Here is a 19,258-nt window from a genome sequence, read left to right as displayed (position 1 = left end):
AATGCGAGCCCAAAATGAACGAACTGGGCTGCAATGAAAAAGCATATGATCAAGGGTTCCAGCTTCTTTCATACAGTTCCAACATAGAGAGTCTTGTTTCAGGTTTGCTTTCCACATACGAAATGGGGTCCATACTGCATTCCACATAACAAAGAACATCGATTGCGAGACTCTGGAGGATAGAAGAGGTCGATTTGTCGAAGACCAGAACAGTTCCCAATCGACATCAGAAAGCGGAGTCCCAATGCTTCATGGAGTGAGGAGAAAAAGTAAAGGTGTGGTCTCTTAGAATACTGTAAAAAAAAGAGATCGCTTTACCTTTCATTAATGCCAGTTTGGACCAATGGCGTATAGTGTGAATGGATGTCATAAAGTCGTAGCGTATTGATATAGAAGAGATAACATTAGTAAGAGAAAGCCATTGTGAATGAACAGAAGGAGGCAACATATATGCAGAGCTTAACGTATCAAAAGGAACAAGAGATGTGGGAATAGTCAACTGATGGGGAAACCACAAACCAGCCCGCTGCCACCTTTTCCATGAAAAGGGTTTGCCATTACTCTGGAATTTGGGGTTGTTCCAAATGGACATGACCGGACTGTCTCTAACTGAAATCTCTGCCATTGCGTCTAGAAGATGAAGAGCATGCTGTGTTGCACCTAACAAGGAGTATTTCCTCAACAGTCTAGGCACTGGCACCGTCAATAAGCAAGAGACGTGTAAAGGTGCACATAAAAAACGTTCCATTTCAGACCAGGCTGGTGGGTCCTGGGACAAGGATCAAAGGTCCATTGTGCTCCGTATTTGGCCAAGGATGCAATATAATAAAAGTAGAAATCAGGTAAGTTCAAACCACCATTGATCTTAGAGGCCTTCAGCTTGGCTAGAGCAATACGAGGTTTTTTCTTATTCCAAATAAAGTCAGAGATTTTCGAATTCAGCCATTGAAAAAACTTCTTCCGGCACAGTAAGGGGAGCATTGAAAGGGTGTAATTTATTTGAGGGGCAAGAGTCATTTTAATGGAGGCTATTCTACCCCACCAGGATAAAAAGAGCGGGGACCAGCGAGACGTGGTGTTTAAAATTAAACTTTTAAGTTTGGAGATATTAAGATCTTGAGTGTGAACTGGATCTTTGTGTATTAATACCCTCAGGTATTTCACAGCATCATGCAACCATGGGAAAGGAAAATGGGCAAGATCTGAGAGAGAAATATGATCATTAAGAGGAAAAATCTCAGATTTCTCCCAATTGACTTAAGTATCCAGAAAGCCGGGAGTATTGAAAAACAATATTAATGAAAGAAGGGAGGGAGTCAAGAGGGTCCCGGATAAAGAGAAGGACATCATCAGCGTATGCTGCTAATTTAATTTGACGTTTAGTAGAGGAGATGCCCTTAATTGAGGGGCACTGTCAGATAGCAGAGAGAAGGGGCTCCAATGCCAAATTAAATAGCAAAGGCGAGAGAGGGCAGCCCTGACGAGTACCTCTGTGAAGGGAGAATTTGTTAGAGAGAGAGTTATTGATTAAAATACGAGATGTGGGTTGTCGATATAAGGCTTCAATCCACTCTGTGAAGAAAGGACCAAAATTATACCACTTCAAAACTCGAAACAAAAAAGGCCACTCCATACGGTCGAAGGCCTTTTCGGCGTCAATGGCGAGGCCTATTACAGGATCTGGAAGGGTTTTAGCATGGGCATTGATATGATGAAAGAGGCGTAAATTATCTCCTATAAACCTTTGTTTAATAAACCCTGTTTGATCTTTATGGATTAGAGAAGGGATCGCTTTATTGAGTCTTAATGCAAGAAGTTTTGCCATAATCTTGTAATCAAGATTGAGAAGAGAGATGGGGCGAAAGTTTTTAACCAGGGTGGGATCTCTGTCAGGCTTGGGAATAACTACAATGGTGGCCTCAGTAAAATTAAATTGTTTGTCCGGAGTAGAGTGGAGGAAATCATAGTATGAAAGAAGCTGAGGAGCCAAAAGAGTGCAAAATTGTTTAAAAAATTCATTAGTAAATCCGTCGGGACCCGGGGCCTTGCCGTTAGGCAGGGATGATATTGCAGTTTCGATCTTGGATATAGTTATAGGGGAATCCAATTCTAACTTTACAGAATCCGATAAGGTCGGATGGACTAAGGAGGCAAGAAAAGAATCTATCCCCGACTCAGAGGCAGCAAAGTCAGATTTATATAAGGTAGCATAAAAGTTTTCAAATTGCGAAGATATTGAGGATCGAGTCGTGACCATCTGCCCTGACGGGTCTTGAACAGCCGTTATGTGTAAACGTTTAGATTTATTTTTAAGATACCTAGCCAAAGGGCGTCCCATGAGGTTATCTCCCATGTAGTGGCCGGAAGTTGAAATAAAAATGTCCCGCCTGGCCGTACAGGAAACCAAAGTGTTATATTCATATTTAAGGTTTTGGATACATTGAAAGATGGACGGGTCATGTAGATGAGCAGACATGTGTTGTAATTCTAACGCTTTGATAGAGGATTCTAAGTCTTTCTCTTTTTGCATAGATTGTTTCTTTTTCCAAGAAGCAAGTTTGATCAGTTCACCTCTAAGGGAGGCCTTATAAGCTTCCCAAACAATGGAAGGGCAAACCTCAGGGTCTTTGGAATTGAATTCGAAGAATTCAGTGGTAAAAGATTTAATTTTGTCAGCAATTTCCAAGTCTAGGAGTAGGGAGTTATTTAGACGCCAAGAAGGAGATTCTTTGCGGGGGGCAGAGATAAGTAAATGCAGAGAAATGGCCGCATGATCAGTAAGGGAGATTGGGTGAATAATGGTGTTCGTCAGGTCATGAGAACGAGAGGAGGATAGGAGGAAGAAATCTATTCTCGAGTAGGTATTGTGTGGTGGTGAAAAATGAGAGTACTCCCTACCTTTTGGGTGGAGTAATCACCACGGATCCACAAGAGAGAAGGCTCCTTTAAGAGCATGTAAGGCTGTGAAAGACCTGGATTTAGAGGGTTTACAAGATGATGATCTATCAATATATAAATCTTGAATTTGATTAAAATCACCTCCCAGTATCAGAGAGCAAGATCCATATTCTACCAACGCCAACTGAAGATCCTTGAAAAAATCCGGATGGTCCAAAACAGGAGCGTATATGTTGAGGAACACAAAGTCCACCGAGTGCAACGCAGCATGCACTAAACACCATCTTCCGTCCGTATCTGTTTTAGAGGAGTGAATGACAGGAGATAATTTGTCATTAAACAGTATTGATACACCATTTTTCTTACGTTGAGTCGCCGAAGAATAGAAATGAGTGGAGTAGCCCCTCAGTTGGAATTTTAAAGCAGCAGCGGGTAGAAGGTGAGTTTCCTGTAAATAAACCACATCAGAAACATAATTAGCTATCTTTTTCCTCTTAATAGGATGATTCAAACCATTCACATTGAAAGAAAAAACATGTAAATCAGCCATAAGCCTTAATATGCAGTGCGAAAATGTAGCAGTTATTACCCATGTTCAATAAAAGCAGATAGCAAATCAGGTACACCTGGTAGACACTCCTATCGGAGAAGAGAAATAGAGAAAGCATGAGAAGGAAAGAAAGGAAACTAGAAATGTCAGCACAAAGCATAGTCAAAAACAGACCACACTGTCATGCGTATAATAAAACAGTTTAAGGGTGCTCCTGTGAGCACAGAGATAGAACACAAAGGGAGCAACTAGCAAAGCCCCAAACCCATACAAGCAACATATCAAAACAATTCAAATGCATTTTACAACAGCAGGAGAGGGAATCAGCCATAACCAACAGCGTCGTAGCATATCAGCGCATTTTTAGAGATTCCAAAAATGCTGCTAGTTCATCAGGGTCTGTATATGAAGTGGTGCGGTTGTTGTAGGTCACCTTCATCCTCGCCGAGTACATAAGACCATATTTAGCTCCTATATCTTTGAGCTCCTGCCGGTGAGACAGAAATGCCTTCCTCTTCAATGCTGTGGATTTAGCCAGGTCTGGAACAATGAAAAACTTCCTGCCCTGGTGTGAAGCAACTGAGGTTTAGATTTTGCAGCTGTGAGAATCTGCAGTGTATGTTGAAATCTAAGCAGCTTAGCCACTATGGGCCGAGGGGAAGAAGCATGTGGAGAGAGATGAGATGGCACGCGGTGAGCGCGCTCTATTTCCAATGGAGGTGAGAAGACAAGCCCCAGGGTTGCAGGCAGGAAAGCAGACAGGAAGGAAGCCATATCAGAACCCTCCGAAGATTCAGGCAGCCCAATAATTCGTAAATTGAACCTTCTGCTGTGATTAGATAGATCCTCGATGTCTCGTTGCAGGGTGGTAAGCAGTTTGTCATGTTTATTTATCAGTGCTTGCGTGGACTGCAAGTCAGCCGTTTTTTCTTCCAGAGCGTCGAGGCAGTGGCGTGCATCCACGAATTGGGAATTCAGCGCCTCTATCTCCCCCCGTAAAAGTTTTGTTTCCTCGACCTGCTCCTGAACTATGATCCGGATCGATCGCATCTCCTTTAGGAGCAGGTCGAATGAGGCTTCGTCGCTCTTCGGTGCCATTTTTTCCGGCGTGCTCGGGTCTGGTTTGGGCCTCTTACCGCTGAGTGGCGTGGGCGCGACAGACTCGCTCTTCGGCGGTTTTGGAGGCGACATAGGAGGCTCAGGGTACAGGATCGTATCAGCGGCGGAGTAAATTTGTCCCGAAAAAGCACATTTAATTAGGTTTCGGGTGTAGGTGTGGAGGAGCAGTTACACCATGCGTGCGATCTCCGTGGCAGTCAGGCTCCGCCCCTTTGTTTTTAGTGTTTCTTATTCCATCAGAAGAGCGACTAAGATGGTTAAAGGGTTGGAGGAGTTGCCGTACAGCAAAAGATTAGAGAAACTGGGCCTCTTCTCCCTCGAACAGAGGAGATTGAGAGGGGACATGATCGAAACATTCAAGGTACTGAAGGGAATAGACTTAGTAGATAAGGACAGGTTGTTCACCCTCTCCATGGTAGGGAGAACGAGAGGGCACTCTCTAAAGTTGAAAGAAGATAGATTCCGTACAAATGTAAGGAAGTTCTTCTTCACCCAGAGAGTGGTAGAAAGCTGGAACGCTCTTCCGGAGGCTGTTATAGGGGAAGACACCCTCCAGGGATTCAAGACAAAGTTAGACAAGTTCCTGCTGAACAAGAATGGGCGCTGGTAGGGCTAGTCTCGGTTAGGGTGCTGGTCTTTGGCCAGAGGACCACCGTGTGAGTAGACTGCTGGGCATGATGGACCACTGGTCTGACCCAGCAGCGGCAATTCTTATGTTCTTATGTAAAACTGTATTTGCCTAGTGATGGTTCTTCATTTATTTCATTTTGCCCATTTTTATTTAAAGACAGTTCTTAGCTAAAGACTCTCATCCATATGGTTCCGTATCATTGCATGTCATCAGGGAAAGCAAACTTGCTTACCTGTCAAACATGTTCTCTTATGACAGCAGCACAACAAGCCACATGACCGTAACCAGATTCCCTTAAGGTGTTCTCTTATCCTTTCACATGCAAGCTTAGTTAACTAATAGCTGAATGACTAAGCCCAACAGCATGCAAAAAATGTACAGCTCTGAAAAGCTTTCCTAAAAAATGCTAGTGTTTCATGATGATAGGAGAGGGAATCATGTGACTGCATATATGACTCTTTGTATTGCTGTGACCAAAGAGCATCTACCACAGATAACTGCTTTTTTTTTTTTTCTTTCTACACATATTCCCCTCTTTTACGAAACTGAATGGTCCGCGCTGCTCCTGACAGTCATAGCAACTCAACGAGCGTCGGGAGCAGCGCGGCCCATTCAGCGTGGCTTCCAGTGCTAGAAACTGCTATCACTAATAAATCATATTACCGTTATCTCAAATAAAAGAAGACATCAACGAACACTTAAAAAAAGAATAAGGCAAGTAAAACCCGTCAGATCCACTACCGCTACCAAAACTATCACACCCACATCTGTCTCCTGTGCATACCTTAATACTAGATCTGTCAGGAATAAAGCTTTCCTAATTAATGATTGGATCATCAACAAGCAAATAGCCTGCCTTTTACTAACTGAAACATGGCTACTATCTGAAGATGATCCAATAATAATTGATCTCCTACCAAGTAATTTCAAAATCCTTCCGTTAAACCGCGTGGGAAAAAAAGGAGGAGGATTAGCAATTATTCTTAAAGAAGGATTTGACTTTGAACTTCTGGATTCCAAAATGACAGACCATTTAGAAATTTTAGCCTGTAAAATTAGCAACTGTCAACTAGAAGAATCCCTATCCTGCATATTATTCTATGTCTCACCAAAAAGCTGGCCAAAAGCCAAAGAAGACTTCTTTGCATTTGTCCTAAACAATTCAATCGGTCCTTCTTATAATATCATCGCAGGCGACATAAACCTACACCTAGATGAAGTGGACAACACAAATGCGATAGAGTTCAAAAACTTTCTATCCCTACTCAATTACAATCTTCCTCTACCCACACAAACACATGAAAAAGGCCATCAATTGGATGTGGTAGCCATGCCCACAAAGGATATCCCAGATCCTGCCATTTCGCTACTTAAAGGCACCTGGATTCATGATATCTGGTCTGACCATTTTACTTATTATTTCCAGCTATTCTGGTCTTATCATAAATCTAAAACACGCCCAATTATAAAAAGAGAACATCACACAAGAGGCTATATTAATCCAAAAGAATTCTGGTCACAATACGAATTGCAAACAGAGATAGATGAAGGAATCGATTTTTGGGATCACTGGACGACAACCAGCACATCCATTTTAGATAAAATTGCCCCAATACGTAATAGCAAAAGCAATTCAAATAAATATAACAAATGGTTTGACATCGAACTTCTAAAAATGAAACAACTAGCTAGACGACTGGAAAGAACTTGGAAAAAAACAGGAGAACTAGCCGACCGTAACAACTGGAGAGCTAACATAAAAATCTACAAACAAATGTTAAAAGACAAATGTAAAGCATTCTACTCTACTAAAATCAACTCATCTTGTAATGGTTCACAAGGAATCAATACAAAAGAGCTATTCAACCTGATCACAAATTTATTTGACACCACTCGCTACACCTCACCCACACACAACATTAAACTACCCTCTGCAAATGACTTAGCTCTGTACTTCGATTCTAAAATTAAAAACCTTAGAATCCATTGTTCAACAAACGACTCTTGTGATCATCAAATAGCGAACACCCAAGGAAATGATATACCGGCAGACATGATCTGGAGCTCCTTTCAGGATTTAGAGTGGAATGATTATATCAGATTATATAACAAATACTCTAGATCCTATTTTCCCCCAGAAATTATGAAAGCAGCACCTTTAGAATTTAAATTATCACTGATGCAATACTTAGCTTACAACCTAAACAATGGGAAGTTCCTCTCTAATAATGGTCACATTATTATAACCCCAATTCTAAAAAATCATAAAGTATCCTCAGCCCTAATATCCAACTATAGACCGGTAGCTTCCATTCCGTTTATTATAAAAATTATGGAGGGATTGGTTCACACCCAACTGATGGGTTATCTTGATCAATACTCTCTCCTCCATGAAACTCAATCTGGTTTTAGGCCATTATTCAGTACGGAGACAGTAATTGCGGCTATCTTAGACAATTTGCACCTACTGTTTAGTAAAGGCCTTAATGCCCTGATAATGCAATTCGATATGAGTTCTGCCTTTGATCTAGTGCAGTGTTCTTCAACCTTTTTACACCCGTGGACCGGCAGAAATAAAATAATTATTTTGTGGACCGGCAAACTACTAGGACTAAAATTTAAAAACCCCGTTTACGCCCCCATCTCCGCGAGCTCGGTCCCCGCAAACCATCTGATCCCATCTGCACAAGCCGCAATTATGATTTTATATTGAACGTATTTTATTAAAGTATAAAAAGAAACAATATTCTGAATAACTGTGATTTTATAAATACAAATATACAGAGCACGGACCAACAAAACCCCTGTCTCCCCTCCCCTTCACATATATCCCCTCTACTATCAAGAAAACTGAACAAGCCAAGTTATTATAGAATGCTACATAGAAATATCATGCTAACAGAATACTGCAGTCCCCAGTTATGTCTCTAGCAGGATATATAATTCAAATTCGATATATTCTAATGACAAAATTGAAATAAAATTATTTTTTTATTCCTTTTGTTGTCCTCTGGTTTCTGCTTTCATCTTCTTTTCACTCTTTTCCTTCCAGCATCTGCCCGTTCCATCCAATGTCTGCCCTCTCCCCCTTCCATATGTATCTGACTTCTTTCTATGCCCCTCTTCCTTGTCCATCCTCCTCTCTCCTTTTTACATCATTCATTCCAGCTTCACTGCCTTCTTCATATTTATCTCTCCTACACCAGATCTAGCATCTTTATCCCTCTCTCATTTCTCTGCTGACCCCCTTTCCAGCATCAATGTCTCTCTACTTTCTCATTCCTCTCTCTCCCCTTTCTCTCATCTGATCTCTCCATTCCACCCTGACCCCCCTTCCCCTCCTGTAATCTCCCTGCCAGCTGTTTCCTTCCTTTTTTCTTTCTCCCTACCCTCCTTCCTTTTTTTCCTTCTCCCTTCCCTCCTCCCTCTATCCAACATTAACTCTCTTCCCATCCCTTTCCCTCCTCCCTCCCAGCAGCATCTCTCCTTCTTCTCCCTTCCCTCCTCCCTCTATCCAACATTAACTCTCTTCCCATCCCTTTCCCTCCTCCCCTCCCAGCAGCATCTCTCCTTCTCCCTTCCCTCCTCCCTCTATCCAACATTAACTCTCTTCCGATCCCTTTCCCTCCTCCCCTCCCAGCAGCATCTCTCCTTCTTCTCCCTTCCCTCCTCCCTCTATCCAACAGTAACTCTCTTCCCATCCCTTTCCCTTCTCCCCTCCCAGCAGAATCTCTCCTTCTTCTCCCTTCCCTCCTCCCTCTATCCAACAGTAACTCTCTTCCCATCCCTTTCCCTCCTCCCCTCCCAGCAGAATCTCTCCTTCTTCTCCCTTCCCTCCTCCCTCTAACCAACAGTAACTCTCTTCCCATCCCTTTCCCTCCTCCCCTCCCAGCAGCATCTCTCCTTCTCCCATCCCTCCTCCCTCTATCCAACAGTAACTCTCTTCCGATCCCTTTCCCTCCTCCCCTCCCAGCAGCATCTCTCCTTCTTCTCCCTTCTCCCTCTATCCAACAGTAACTCTCTTCCCATACCTTTCCCTCCTCTCCTCCTAGCAGCATCTCTCCTTCTTCTCCCTTCCCTCCTCCCTCTATCCAACAGTAACTCTCTTCCCATCCCTTTCCCTCCTCCCCTCCCAGCAGCATCTCTCCTTCTTCTCCCTTCCCTCCTCCCTCTATCCAACAGTAACTCTCTTCCCATCCCTTTCCCTCCTCCCCTCCCAGAAGCATCTCTCCTTCTTCTCCCTTCCCTCCTCCCTCTATCCAACATTAACTCTCTTCCCATACCTTTCCCTCCTCCCCTCCCAGCAGCATCTCTCCTTCTAACTCCCTTCAAGTCCAGTAACAGCTCTCCCTTTTCCAGACCTTCCCAGCCTTCTACAGTGGCTTCCTCCCCTTCCAGCAGCTCTCGGTACTTGCCTGCAGGAAGTTGCCGGTAAATCACTTCCCTGGCAAATTGGAGAGCTGGTGGGAGGGGAGACAGCCACTGTGAAGGCTCCCCAGGATCTTGTTCGCACACGCTGACCATCTCCCTCCACCTGCACCTCAATCTGCAGCTCTCTCTGGTCTAATCGCAACTTCCCCACGGCCCTCTTCAGCAACTCGGCAGGGGTGGCGATCAAGACACGCTGCCGACGTCGGGACCTTCACTCTCTGAGTCCCGCCTATTTTGTTTCAACTTCCTGTTTCCGAACAGGCGAGACTCAGAGAGGGAAGGCCCCGACGTTGGCAGCCTATCTTGATCGCCTGAGGCTGGGAGGAACATTAGTCGGAAGGAACCGCAGTCGGCAGGAAATTTAACTGCCGACTTGATCTCACCGGCCCTGCGCGGACCGGCAGAAATTTTCTGCGGACCGACACCGGTCCACGGACCGGCGGTTGAAGAACTGTGATCTAGTGGACCACATGAAACTGCTGCAATGCCTAGATGCCATTGGTATCCGGGATAAGGTGCTGAACTGGTTCCGTGGCTTCCTTATATCCCGCACCTATCAGGTTCATTTTAATTATGAGCTTTCCGACACCTGGAGCAATCCATCCGGTGTGCCTCAAGGCTCTCCACTATCCCCATTGCTCTTCAACGTCTACATGTCCTCACTGGGCACGAAGCTAACCCAGCTGGGGATAAAACTATTTAGTTATGCAGATGATTTTACGATTATCATCCCATTCACCAATTCTGTCTCCGAAACTATTCCCAAAGCTTCAGAAGCTATAAACATGATGGAACAATGGATGACAAACTTTAGGCTCAAACTTAATTCAGATAAAACAACTTTTTTCATTGTTTCACCACATCCACTTGACATTAAATCACCCCTCTGTATCAATAACCTTAGTTACCCTATCCAGCCCTCCATAAAGATACTAGGTGTAACTCTGGATCAATGCCTAACCATGAAAGACCAAGTAGATTCCTTAATCAGAAAGGGATTTTTCACTCTCTGGAAACTCAGATCCCTTAAAGCAGTGTTTTTCAACCTTTTTTGGGCAAAGGCACACTTGTTTCATGAAAAAAATCACGAGGCACACCACCATAAGAAAATGTTAAAAAATTTAACTCTCTGCCTATATTGACTATATATAAAGTAATTCTCTTGAATAGGAATCAAATAAACACAAAGAAAGTATTTTATAATTACTTTATTATGAAATAAAAATTATAAAATACTTTATTCAGTGCGAAACCTGGGCCTGTTTGGCTGAACACAAAGCTGATATTCTGGCTGGAATCGAAGAAAGACACACACGTAGCTCTTCGTCAACAGCTCTCAGTCTCTCTCTGTATTTGGTTTTTATAGCATACAAAAATAGACAAATATACCCTCCATCCTTTTTATTAAACCACAATAGCAGTTTTTAGCGCAGGGAGCTGCGCTGAATGTCCAGCGCTGCTCTTGACGCTCATAGGCTCCCTGCGCTAAAAACCACTATTGCGGTTTAGTAAAAGGTGACCATATTGTAAAATATAGACAGCAGATATAAATTCAGAACTGTGCATAGTAAGTGAAGGGAAGTTTTCATCTCTGGGAATTTACCCAGTTAACTATTAAGTTATTTGGGCAAATTCCTTTGAAAACTGTGGTAATACTGCCTCCACTTTGCTAAATTTAAAATAAAATCATTTTTCCTACCTTGTCTGGTGATTTCTGGTTGCACTTTCTTCTTCTGACTGTGCATCCAATCTTTCTTCCCTTCTATCAGCCTGTATGCTTTCTCTCCTCCACACCTCATTCCCTCCCCCAACTTTTTCTTCCTCTCTCCCTGATCTTTCTTTCTTTTTTTCTGTTTCTCTTCTTTCCTTCTGTTTCCCTGCCTGCCCCCTTTCTTTCTTTCTCCCTGCCGTTCCCCAAGCCACTGCCACTGCCACTGCCATCGGGGAACAGGACCCACCAATGGATAACAGGCCCCAAAGCCGACGCCGACGCATGCTCTCCCTGACGTCAATTCTACAATCGGAGAGGAAGTTCCGCCCAGCCAGGCAGCGATTGGCTGGCCCGAACCAGGCAGCGATTGGCTGGCCCGAACTTCCTCTCCGACTGTAGAATTGACGTCGGGGAGAAGAAGACTTATCGGCTCCATAGATTAGATCGCCAAGACAAAGTGAGTCCTGGGTGATCGACTCACTTTGCCTTGGCGAGCTACTGGCGCCCCTGCCTCGAGCCCCCTGTCAGCTCCGGGCCCGGCGGCCCTGCGGCACACCAGGCAACATCTCGCGGCACACTAGTGTGCCGCGGAACAGCGGTTGAAAAACACTGCCTTAAAGCTTATTTTGTTACATCGGTTTTTAGAATCCTAGTCCAATCCCTCGTACTAAGCCTGCTTGACTACCGTAACATCGCCTATTTGGCAATTTCCCAAAAAAATATGCTACGCCTACAACTGTTGCAGAATGCGGCAGTCAGACTAATCTTTGGACTAAAAAAATTTGACCACGTGACACCCTACTACCGGCAGCTACATTGGCTGCCGATGAAGGCACGCGTAAAGTTCAAATTTGCCTGTTTCTGCTTTAAAGCATTACACGGACTTGCCCCCAAATACATTACTGACCTTTTCTCCTTCTCAACCAACAGACACAAGAGAAGTTCACATTCCAACTTCGTTTCCCCCCCAGTGAGAGGTTGCAAAGTGAAAAAACACCATGAATTCCTTCTCTCACACCAAGCAGCATCATGGGGTAAAGACCTAGAACAATTACTTTCGCCCTCTACTTATGAGGTATTTAGGAAACGTCTAAAAACACACCTGTTCCTAAAACATCTTGACAACTGATCCACTTATCTCTTTCCTCTCAATAGCGACCTACTGTCCTTTTGATCACTTTTCTCCTTAACAATTAATTTCCTGTCTAATTACTTCTCTTTCTTCTTCCCCTCTTGAAGTCAGTCAATTTGTGCCTCTGCTTAATCTTTTGTAAACCGCATAGAACTTCACGGTATTGCGGTATATAAGCTGTTATTATTATTATTATTATTATTATTATCACAGTTTTGTAAAAGGAGGCCAAAGTTATTAGGTACTTCAAGGATTATTTTATCCTTATTCTGTCTGAGTAGTGACAATGGCATAGTAAGGGGAGGGCAGTCCACCCAAGGTGCCATGTTGGTGGGAGTACCGGCACCCCCTCATCCTCTCTGCTCCGCATGCGCCCCCCTTCCGTTTCCCCCATGCCTCTAGTTGTTCACCACTACAAGCAACAACTTCAATGTGCTCCTCACGACTGCGTTATCTCTCCTGCTGATGTCACTTCCGGGTGCCACGCATAGGAAGTGACATCGGAGGGAGATACAATGCGGTTGTGAGGAGCACATTGAAGCTCTAGAGGTACAGGGGAAGGGAAGGGGGTACATGTGCAGCAGGGGGGGATCGGGAGCGGAGATGAGGGTGGGGGAGGGGTGCGCCCGGATGCCTCTTGCCCTTGCTACACCACTGAGTAGAGATACTAATTTTCACTATGCCTACCCTAACATAGTTTCTGGTTTGATATTCCTCAGGATCGCTTTCCTAGCAAAGCAAAGTGGATTACCATGAAGAGACCAGAATGGAGAACTGAAGAGGACATGAAACTACTTCGCAGCTTCTTGCAGGTTCTTCCAAGCTACCATCATTATAGTAGCCATCTGCAGTTCCTGCTAGCCAAGGTTATTCGTTATGAAAGGTAAAAAATAGCCTCTGACTTTCCCAAAATATGATGCCCCTTTCTCATTATTCATAGAAGCTTAAATTTAAAGATGCTAAATAACAGATTTTAATTCAGTAGCTTTTCCCATACATTAAAAAAAATTATTTGTGTGAATATTACTCTTGAAGGTTGAGGCATTATTTTGTAGAGCTGCCAAATGACCTAGTTTCTTTCAAGAGCTCTTTTTACCTATTTCTTGTGTTTGAAGTTTCAGCCCAATTAACAGTGTTTTTTGGAGTTTTTAAAAAGACCTATTTCATCCATTTGAATTCAACAGAATAGATGCCAGGGAGCTGAACTGTCAAGCAGATTGGAACAGTGTAGGGTAGGTGGTGGGGACAAAAGCAGTGATGGGAAGAGGATGAAATCAAAGCAAAACTTAAGTGAGCTTTAAACAATCCATAGAGCAATATAACTATCATGGAGTGGCAGATTCAGCTCCAGCTACCTTAACAGGCAGACTAGGTGAACCATGCTAATCTTTATGTGCCACCATTCATTTACTATATATTGCAGAACCTTTCACCTCCAGGTCAGGTCACTAGTACATAAGATAGCCAATATCCCGTCTTTACGAAGGCCAATCCAAGTCATAAGCACCTGGCAAAAATCCAAATAGTAGCAGCATTCCATGCCACTGATCCAGGACAAGCAGTGGCTTCTATCCCATGTGTGTCTCGACAGCAGTTTATGGACTTTTCCAAACCTTTTATAAAACCAGCTACATTAACCGCTCTTACCACATCCTCTGGCAATGTATTCCAGAGCTTAACTATTCCCTGAATAGTTGATAAAACTCATCACTATCTGAAGTTCCTTGGTGAACCATGGAAAATGACTTGCTAGCCTCTTTGGTTTCAAAAAGAACCATGAAGTTACTAAGTGGTACATTTAAAACATATTGCTGATCTTTTCAATTACCATGGAGCTCAGCACCAGAGGATATGGCAAAACCAATTAGAGTAGGTGGGTTCAGGATCGGCTTAAGGTGAGCCAGTGAGACTTTGGCTCAGGGTACCCAAGTTTGAGAGTGCAAAAAGTCTGCTTCTTGGCTCCCCCTTCTAGCAGTGGGAGCTTGTTCCTTCCCTCATCTGCTCTACTCCTCTTAAGCCACTGCTTGCTGCCTGATTAGAGGCATTTTGAAAGAGCAATTGAGGCATGACCTGTTACTTGTTAGACTTTCAACATGCCCTGGTGCAGACAGCTAATTGGAGCTTTGGGGGAGCAGAGCAGGGAAGAAATAAGCTTCCACTGCTATAGTCAGAATTTTCAGGAAATTGGGATTGGGGCTGGTGCTGGAGCTGAATGGGAGTGGGTGCTGGGGCTAGTTGACAGCTAAGGCTGATGTTGGAACTGGGACTAATGCTGATAATGAGATTGGGGCTGGCAGGGGGCTAATGTTGATGCTGGGACCGGGACTGGCAGGTACTAGAGTGAGAAGATAGCAAATGCAGGGTTAGGTGGAGAGGGAAAGACAGAACTACAGATACTGGGGTAAGAAGGAAAGAAAGACCAAGGAATATTGGAGAGGAAAATACTCAGATGGATTCTGGGCAAGGGGAGAAAGATGTGAGGAAAAAGAAAGGACAATGGATGCTGAGGAAAGAGAAAAAAAAAGAAGCAGGATGACAATATGGTGTACATGAGAATTTGGGAGAGCAAGGGCTCATATTTAGCTGAAGACTCTAGGATTGGGTGGGAGATCAGAGGAAGACAGACTTGTAAGACTGTACATAAGCATGACCATACCAGGATAGTTCAAATGTCCATCAAGCCCAGTATCCTGTTTACAACAGTTATCCACTTGTCATTCTCTAATGCAGTGGTTCCCAACCCTGTCCTGGAGGAACACCAGGCCAATTGGGTTTTCAGGCTAGCCCTAATGAATACGCATGAAGCAAATTTGCATGCCTATCACTTCCATCATATGCAAATCTCTCTCATGCATATTCATTAGGGCTAGCCTGAAAACCCGATTGGCCTGGTGTTCCTCCAGGACAGGGTTGGGAATCACTGCTCTAATGGCATGGTCTTTATCTACCTCAGTTTTTCTATTTCAATGTTGTGTATTGGGGATAGGGCATCCTTGATGGTTCATGACGCTCATAAAGCAATGTGGACAAGGCAGATTGTGAAAGGTGTATAAGATCCTTTCATGTTGTTTTCTCTGGCTTCAACATATGTTACGCTTCCTTTATTCCTGCACAAAACTAATTTATGCTATGCTTTTCGTGATCTATTTCTCACTATGTTTTCATTTTATTTATTTAAAATATTTGCTTCTCACCAGATCAGCAGTTTCAGATGTCAGGGGATTTCAGGTGAAAAACTTTATAAATCTCAAGAGATAATGAGGTTCATGTAAATTGTATTTATGGCAATAACGTATTATGAGATTCAGAGCTGAATGCTAGCCATAACCCCCACATAACAAGCATATACAGTATTTGCCTTTTGCAAGACACACAAGACTTGGATCCTTGATTATTATTATTATTCACCATAGTGATCAAGTAGCCACAATGATTTCCCAAGTCACAACTTTGGTTGAATTAATTAATTAGAATTTAAATATAAACAAAGCAATAAGGGTGCCAAGAGGTATCAGGAGATGTATGTTAAAGTTAAGGTTGGTCTACAATTGCCCTGCAGAAACTAGATCATTTAGCAGCTCTATATTTATCTAGACAGTAATCAGGGGCATTGCCTTGAATGGGCCTGGGTAGGCCATGGTCTCACTACATGGAGTCAGTCTCTTCCAGTCACCAGCAGTGGCATGGGCCAGTAAAAGGACTGTAGAGTGTCAACATTCTGTCAACCTATGCAGGGACTCTCAACCTATGGACCAGGTGAAGTCCTGGCCTAGAGCGCCAATGATAAAGGAAACCAAAATCCAAATTCTAGAGGGATAGATGCCAGACTGGGATTTTGGCGCCCTTTATCATCAATGACCTGGTCCAGCAGGAGGGGAGAGACACCGGATCACAGGTGGGGGGAGAGAGAAATCGGATTGTGGTGTGGGGATCAATTGTGCAAAAGTTGGATCAGGACACCAATGTCCCTTGAGCTGGCCCTGAACTCATGTTAACCTCAGGCCCCTTCTGAAACATCATTTTTAGCTACATAATTTCCTGAGACAGCAGAGAGAGTTACTTAATCTTTGATGGGAAACCGTACATTTTCAGCCTCTTTTACAAAGCCGCGCTAGTGGCTGCGCTGTGCTAACGGCCCCAAAGCCCATAGAGATTTAAAGGGCTTTGGGGCTGTTGCCGTGCGGCTTTGTAAAAGAGGCCGTTTGTAATGGGATTTGTGAAATGCAATCCACTTTGCATTTTTTTTTTGATAAGGCAGAAAATTAAATCAAATCAATAAAGCCACATCTAATACATCTCTAGCATCCAGTGACAAGAACTGTGTTAGGGCTGTGCATGCTTTATAAATGACATGGGAAATTTCAGTGACATTTTCCATGTCATTTTTTAGCCTGAAATGTAAAGAAGAAATCTTTTTTTCTCATGCTGTAAATAACGCACACTCTAGCTGACATTGCCCATAAAATGATCCCCCCCCAAAAAAAAAAAAACCAAACCCAAAACCAAACAAACAAACAATAAAACTAAATACTACTACTATTATTTATTTCTATAGTAATGACAATTAGCATAAAGAACATAGAAAGCTAAATGAAATTAAAAGTTTTGGGCTAGACATCCCTAAACTCTAATCTAGTAATCATTGCTTCTGACTAGAGAATGACGGGGACAAATTTTTCCCCATCCCCAAGGGAACTCATTTTCCCGTCCCATACCCACGAGTTCTTTTCTTGTCCCTACCCATTCCTGCAAGCTCTGTCCTCATCTGCACAAGCCTCAAACACTTTAAAATCATAAGTGTTCGAGGCTTGTGCAGTTAAGGCAAAGCTTATAGGAACGAGGCGGGGACAGGACGGGTAAATTGAGTTCCTGCGGGGATGGGGACAAATTTGTCCCCTTGTCATTCTTTACTTCTGACCTGTATATTTAGAGATGACACAATGCTCCGGCTGTAGAAATGAGGTGCCCTATAAAGTTCAAAGTTATAGGTTCCTTTCTTGTAAGATTTCCTTACGCTTATGAATATCGATGGGAGACTAAGGCAGTGCTTTCCTACCTTCTCCTAGAGGCACTTCTAGCCAGTTGGGCTTTCAGGTTTACTGCAATGAGCATATGATAGCTTTCCATATGATGGGTCTCCAATATATGCAGATTCCTGTTAGTAATTCTGAAAACCCCACCAGTTAGGTGTCTCCAGGAGAGGTTTAGGAAGTACTAGGTTAAGGTATTTCTTATTCTTTCCCAAAATCTCCCTTTTAAGAGCATTCACGGGGGACATTTTATGCAGAATGGGGCATCTTGAAAATGGCAGCGATAGCAAATGAAGACCTGAGTCTGATTCTTCAACTGCAAACACACTAACCTGTACAAACTATAAAATTTAGGAGGAGAAAACCAAAGATGTACTAATCTCCAATTACAACGCATGAAATAGATGATAATTTTTAGAAAGAGAGGTAATAAAACAAGCAAAATATTGGGCTAACATTTGCTTCTCTAGTTACCATCAGGCTCAAAATCAAAAAACATAGACGTCCAAAAAGCATCCTAAATCGGCACTTGGTTGTCTTAATCGCAAGGATGTCCAAGTACCGATAATCAAAAGATTTTTCTGTACATCTAGCAAGGTGTTCCAGCCTATGTGTATCCAGAGCATGAGCTGGATGTGGTGGAGGAGTGTTATGGGTGAGCTTTGGGCAGTCTCAAGGGTGGGCTAGACATGGAAGTCTTGCAGCGATAATCAAACATTTTACAAAACATCCTGGATGGAATATTTACTTTTGGAACTAGATGGGTCTAAGTGACATAAAAGTGCCCAAACTGATCAGATGACCACTGCACACATCAAGGTAAAACACCCCTTTCCACCACACAAAAATGAGAACAAAAAGGTACACCTGCAGCCATAAGTGCTATTAGGGTGGTACACAGGAGGGTATAGTAGGTTTTGGTGGGATTTGGGGGGCTCAACATTTATGTGAAGGGCTGACACCCTTTCTGTGAAGTTCACAGAAGTGCCCTCTAAGGTGTCCCATTGCTCTGTGGGGATGTCTATGTGGCTAGTCCATTACTATGCTGGCCCCACCCACATCCAAATGGTCAGGATTAGGATGTTTTTAACCTGGATGTTTTTTTGATCGAAAATGGAGAATAGTTAGATGTCCCGGTGGCCAAGACGTCTAAGTAGACAATTTTTTTAAAAAATTATATTTGGATGTCCGGCAGTTTGCCATTTGAAAATGGCCATTTTTTTCCTCCAACTTTGGATGTTCAGCTAGAAACATTCAAGTTGGACTTAGACATTTTTTTCAAAAATGCCCCTCCACGGGTGCAATAGCTCAGGCAGATTTCTTTAGGCATAACATTATGGCATAGAAAAGTATTCTGAGGCAGCCTGGCAGGTGAGGATAAAGCTCTGCTCTTCTTCTTTATCAGCTTTGGACGTGGCAGAGTGGTTGTAAGGAAGGGGCAACCCGGTAACAGTTTCTATTTCCTTTACTCGGGCTGTGTTGCGGTCACCATGGATGAAGATGGTAGCAGTGCCTTTGTGGATGAGGCGCCAGTGTTACTCCACAGCGGTTCTGGTTTCGGAGTAAGTCAATTTTTCTCTTTTGAAACAGTTTCTACTCAGGTTGAACCATTATCTCTTCCTTGCTTGGATGAAGTAGCTTCCTTGTGTTGATCCAATTTAAAGGTAAGGAATAGAAATAAAACAAAACAAAGGAAAATAAGAAGACTCCTTTTTTATTGGATTAACTTGAAACATTTTTGGAGCAATTCCATAAC

The 19,258-nt window shown here is 43.2% G+C and overlaps 1 protein-coding gene across 1 annotated transcript in view; it reads left to right on the top strand.

Moving 5' to 3' along the window:
* CNBD2 (cyclic nucleotide binding domain containing 2) overlaps positions 1–19,258 on the top strand; it is a 162,966-nt gene that overhangs the window by 29,691 nt on the left and 114,017 nt on the right. The window contains exons 2-3 of the mRNA XM_033944929.1: positions 13,192–13,355; positions 18,908–19,064. Coding sequence (XP_033800820.1) covers positions 13,225–13,355; positions 18,908–19,064 — 288 coding nt within the window. The 5' untranslated portion in view covers positions 13,192–13,224. The remainder of the gene's footprint in view (positions 1–13,191; positions 13,356–18,907; positions 19,065–19,258) is intronic.

This window comes from Geotrypetes seraphini, chromosome 5 (genome assembly GCF_902459505.1).
Source record: "Geotrypetes seraphini chromosome 5, aGeoSer1.1, whole genome shotgun sequence".
Classification (NCBI taxonomy): Eukaryota; Metazoa; Chordata; class Amphibia; order Gymnophiona; family Dermophiidae; genus Geotrypetes; species Geotrypetes seraphini.
The sequence above is the reverse complement of the archived record's forward strand: the minus strand, read 5'-3'. Positions and strand labels throughout refer to the sequence as shown.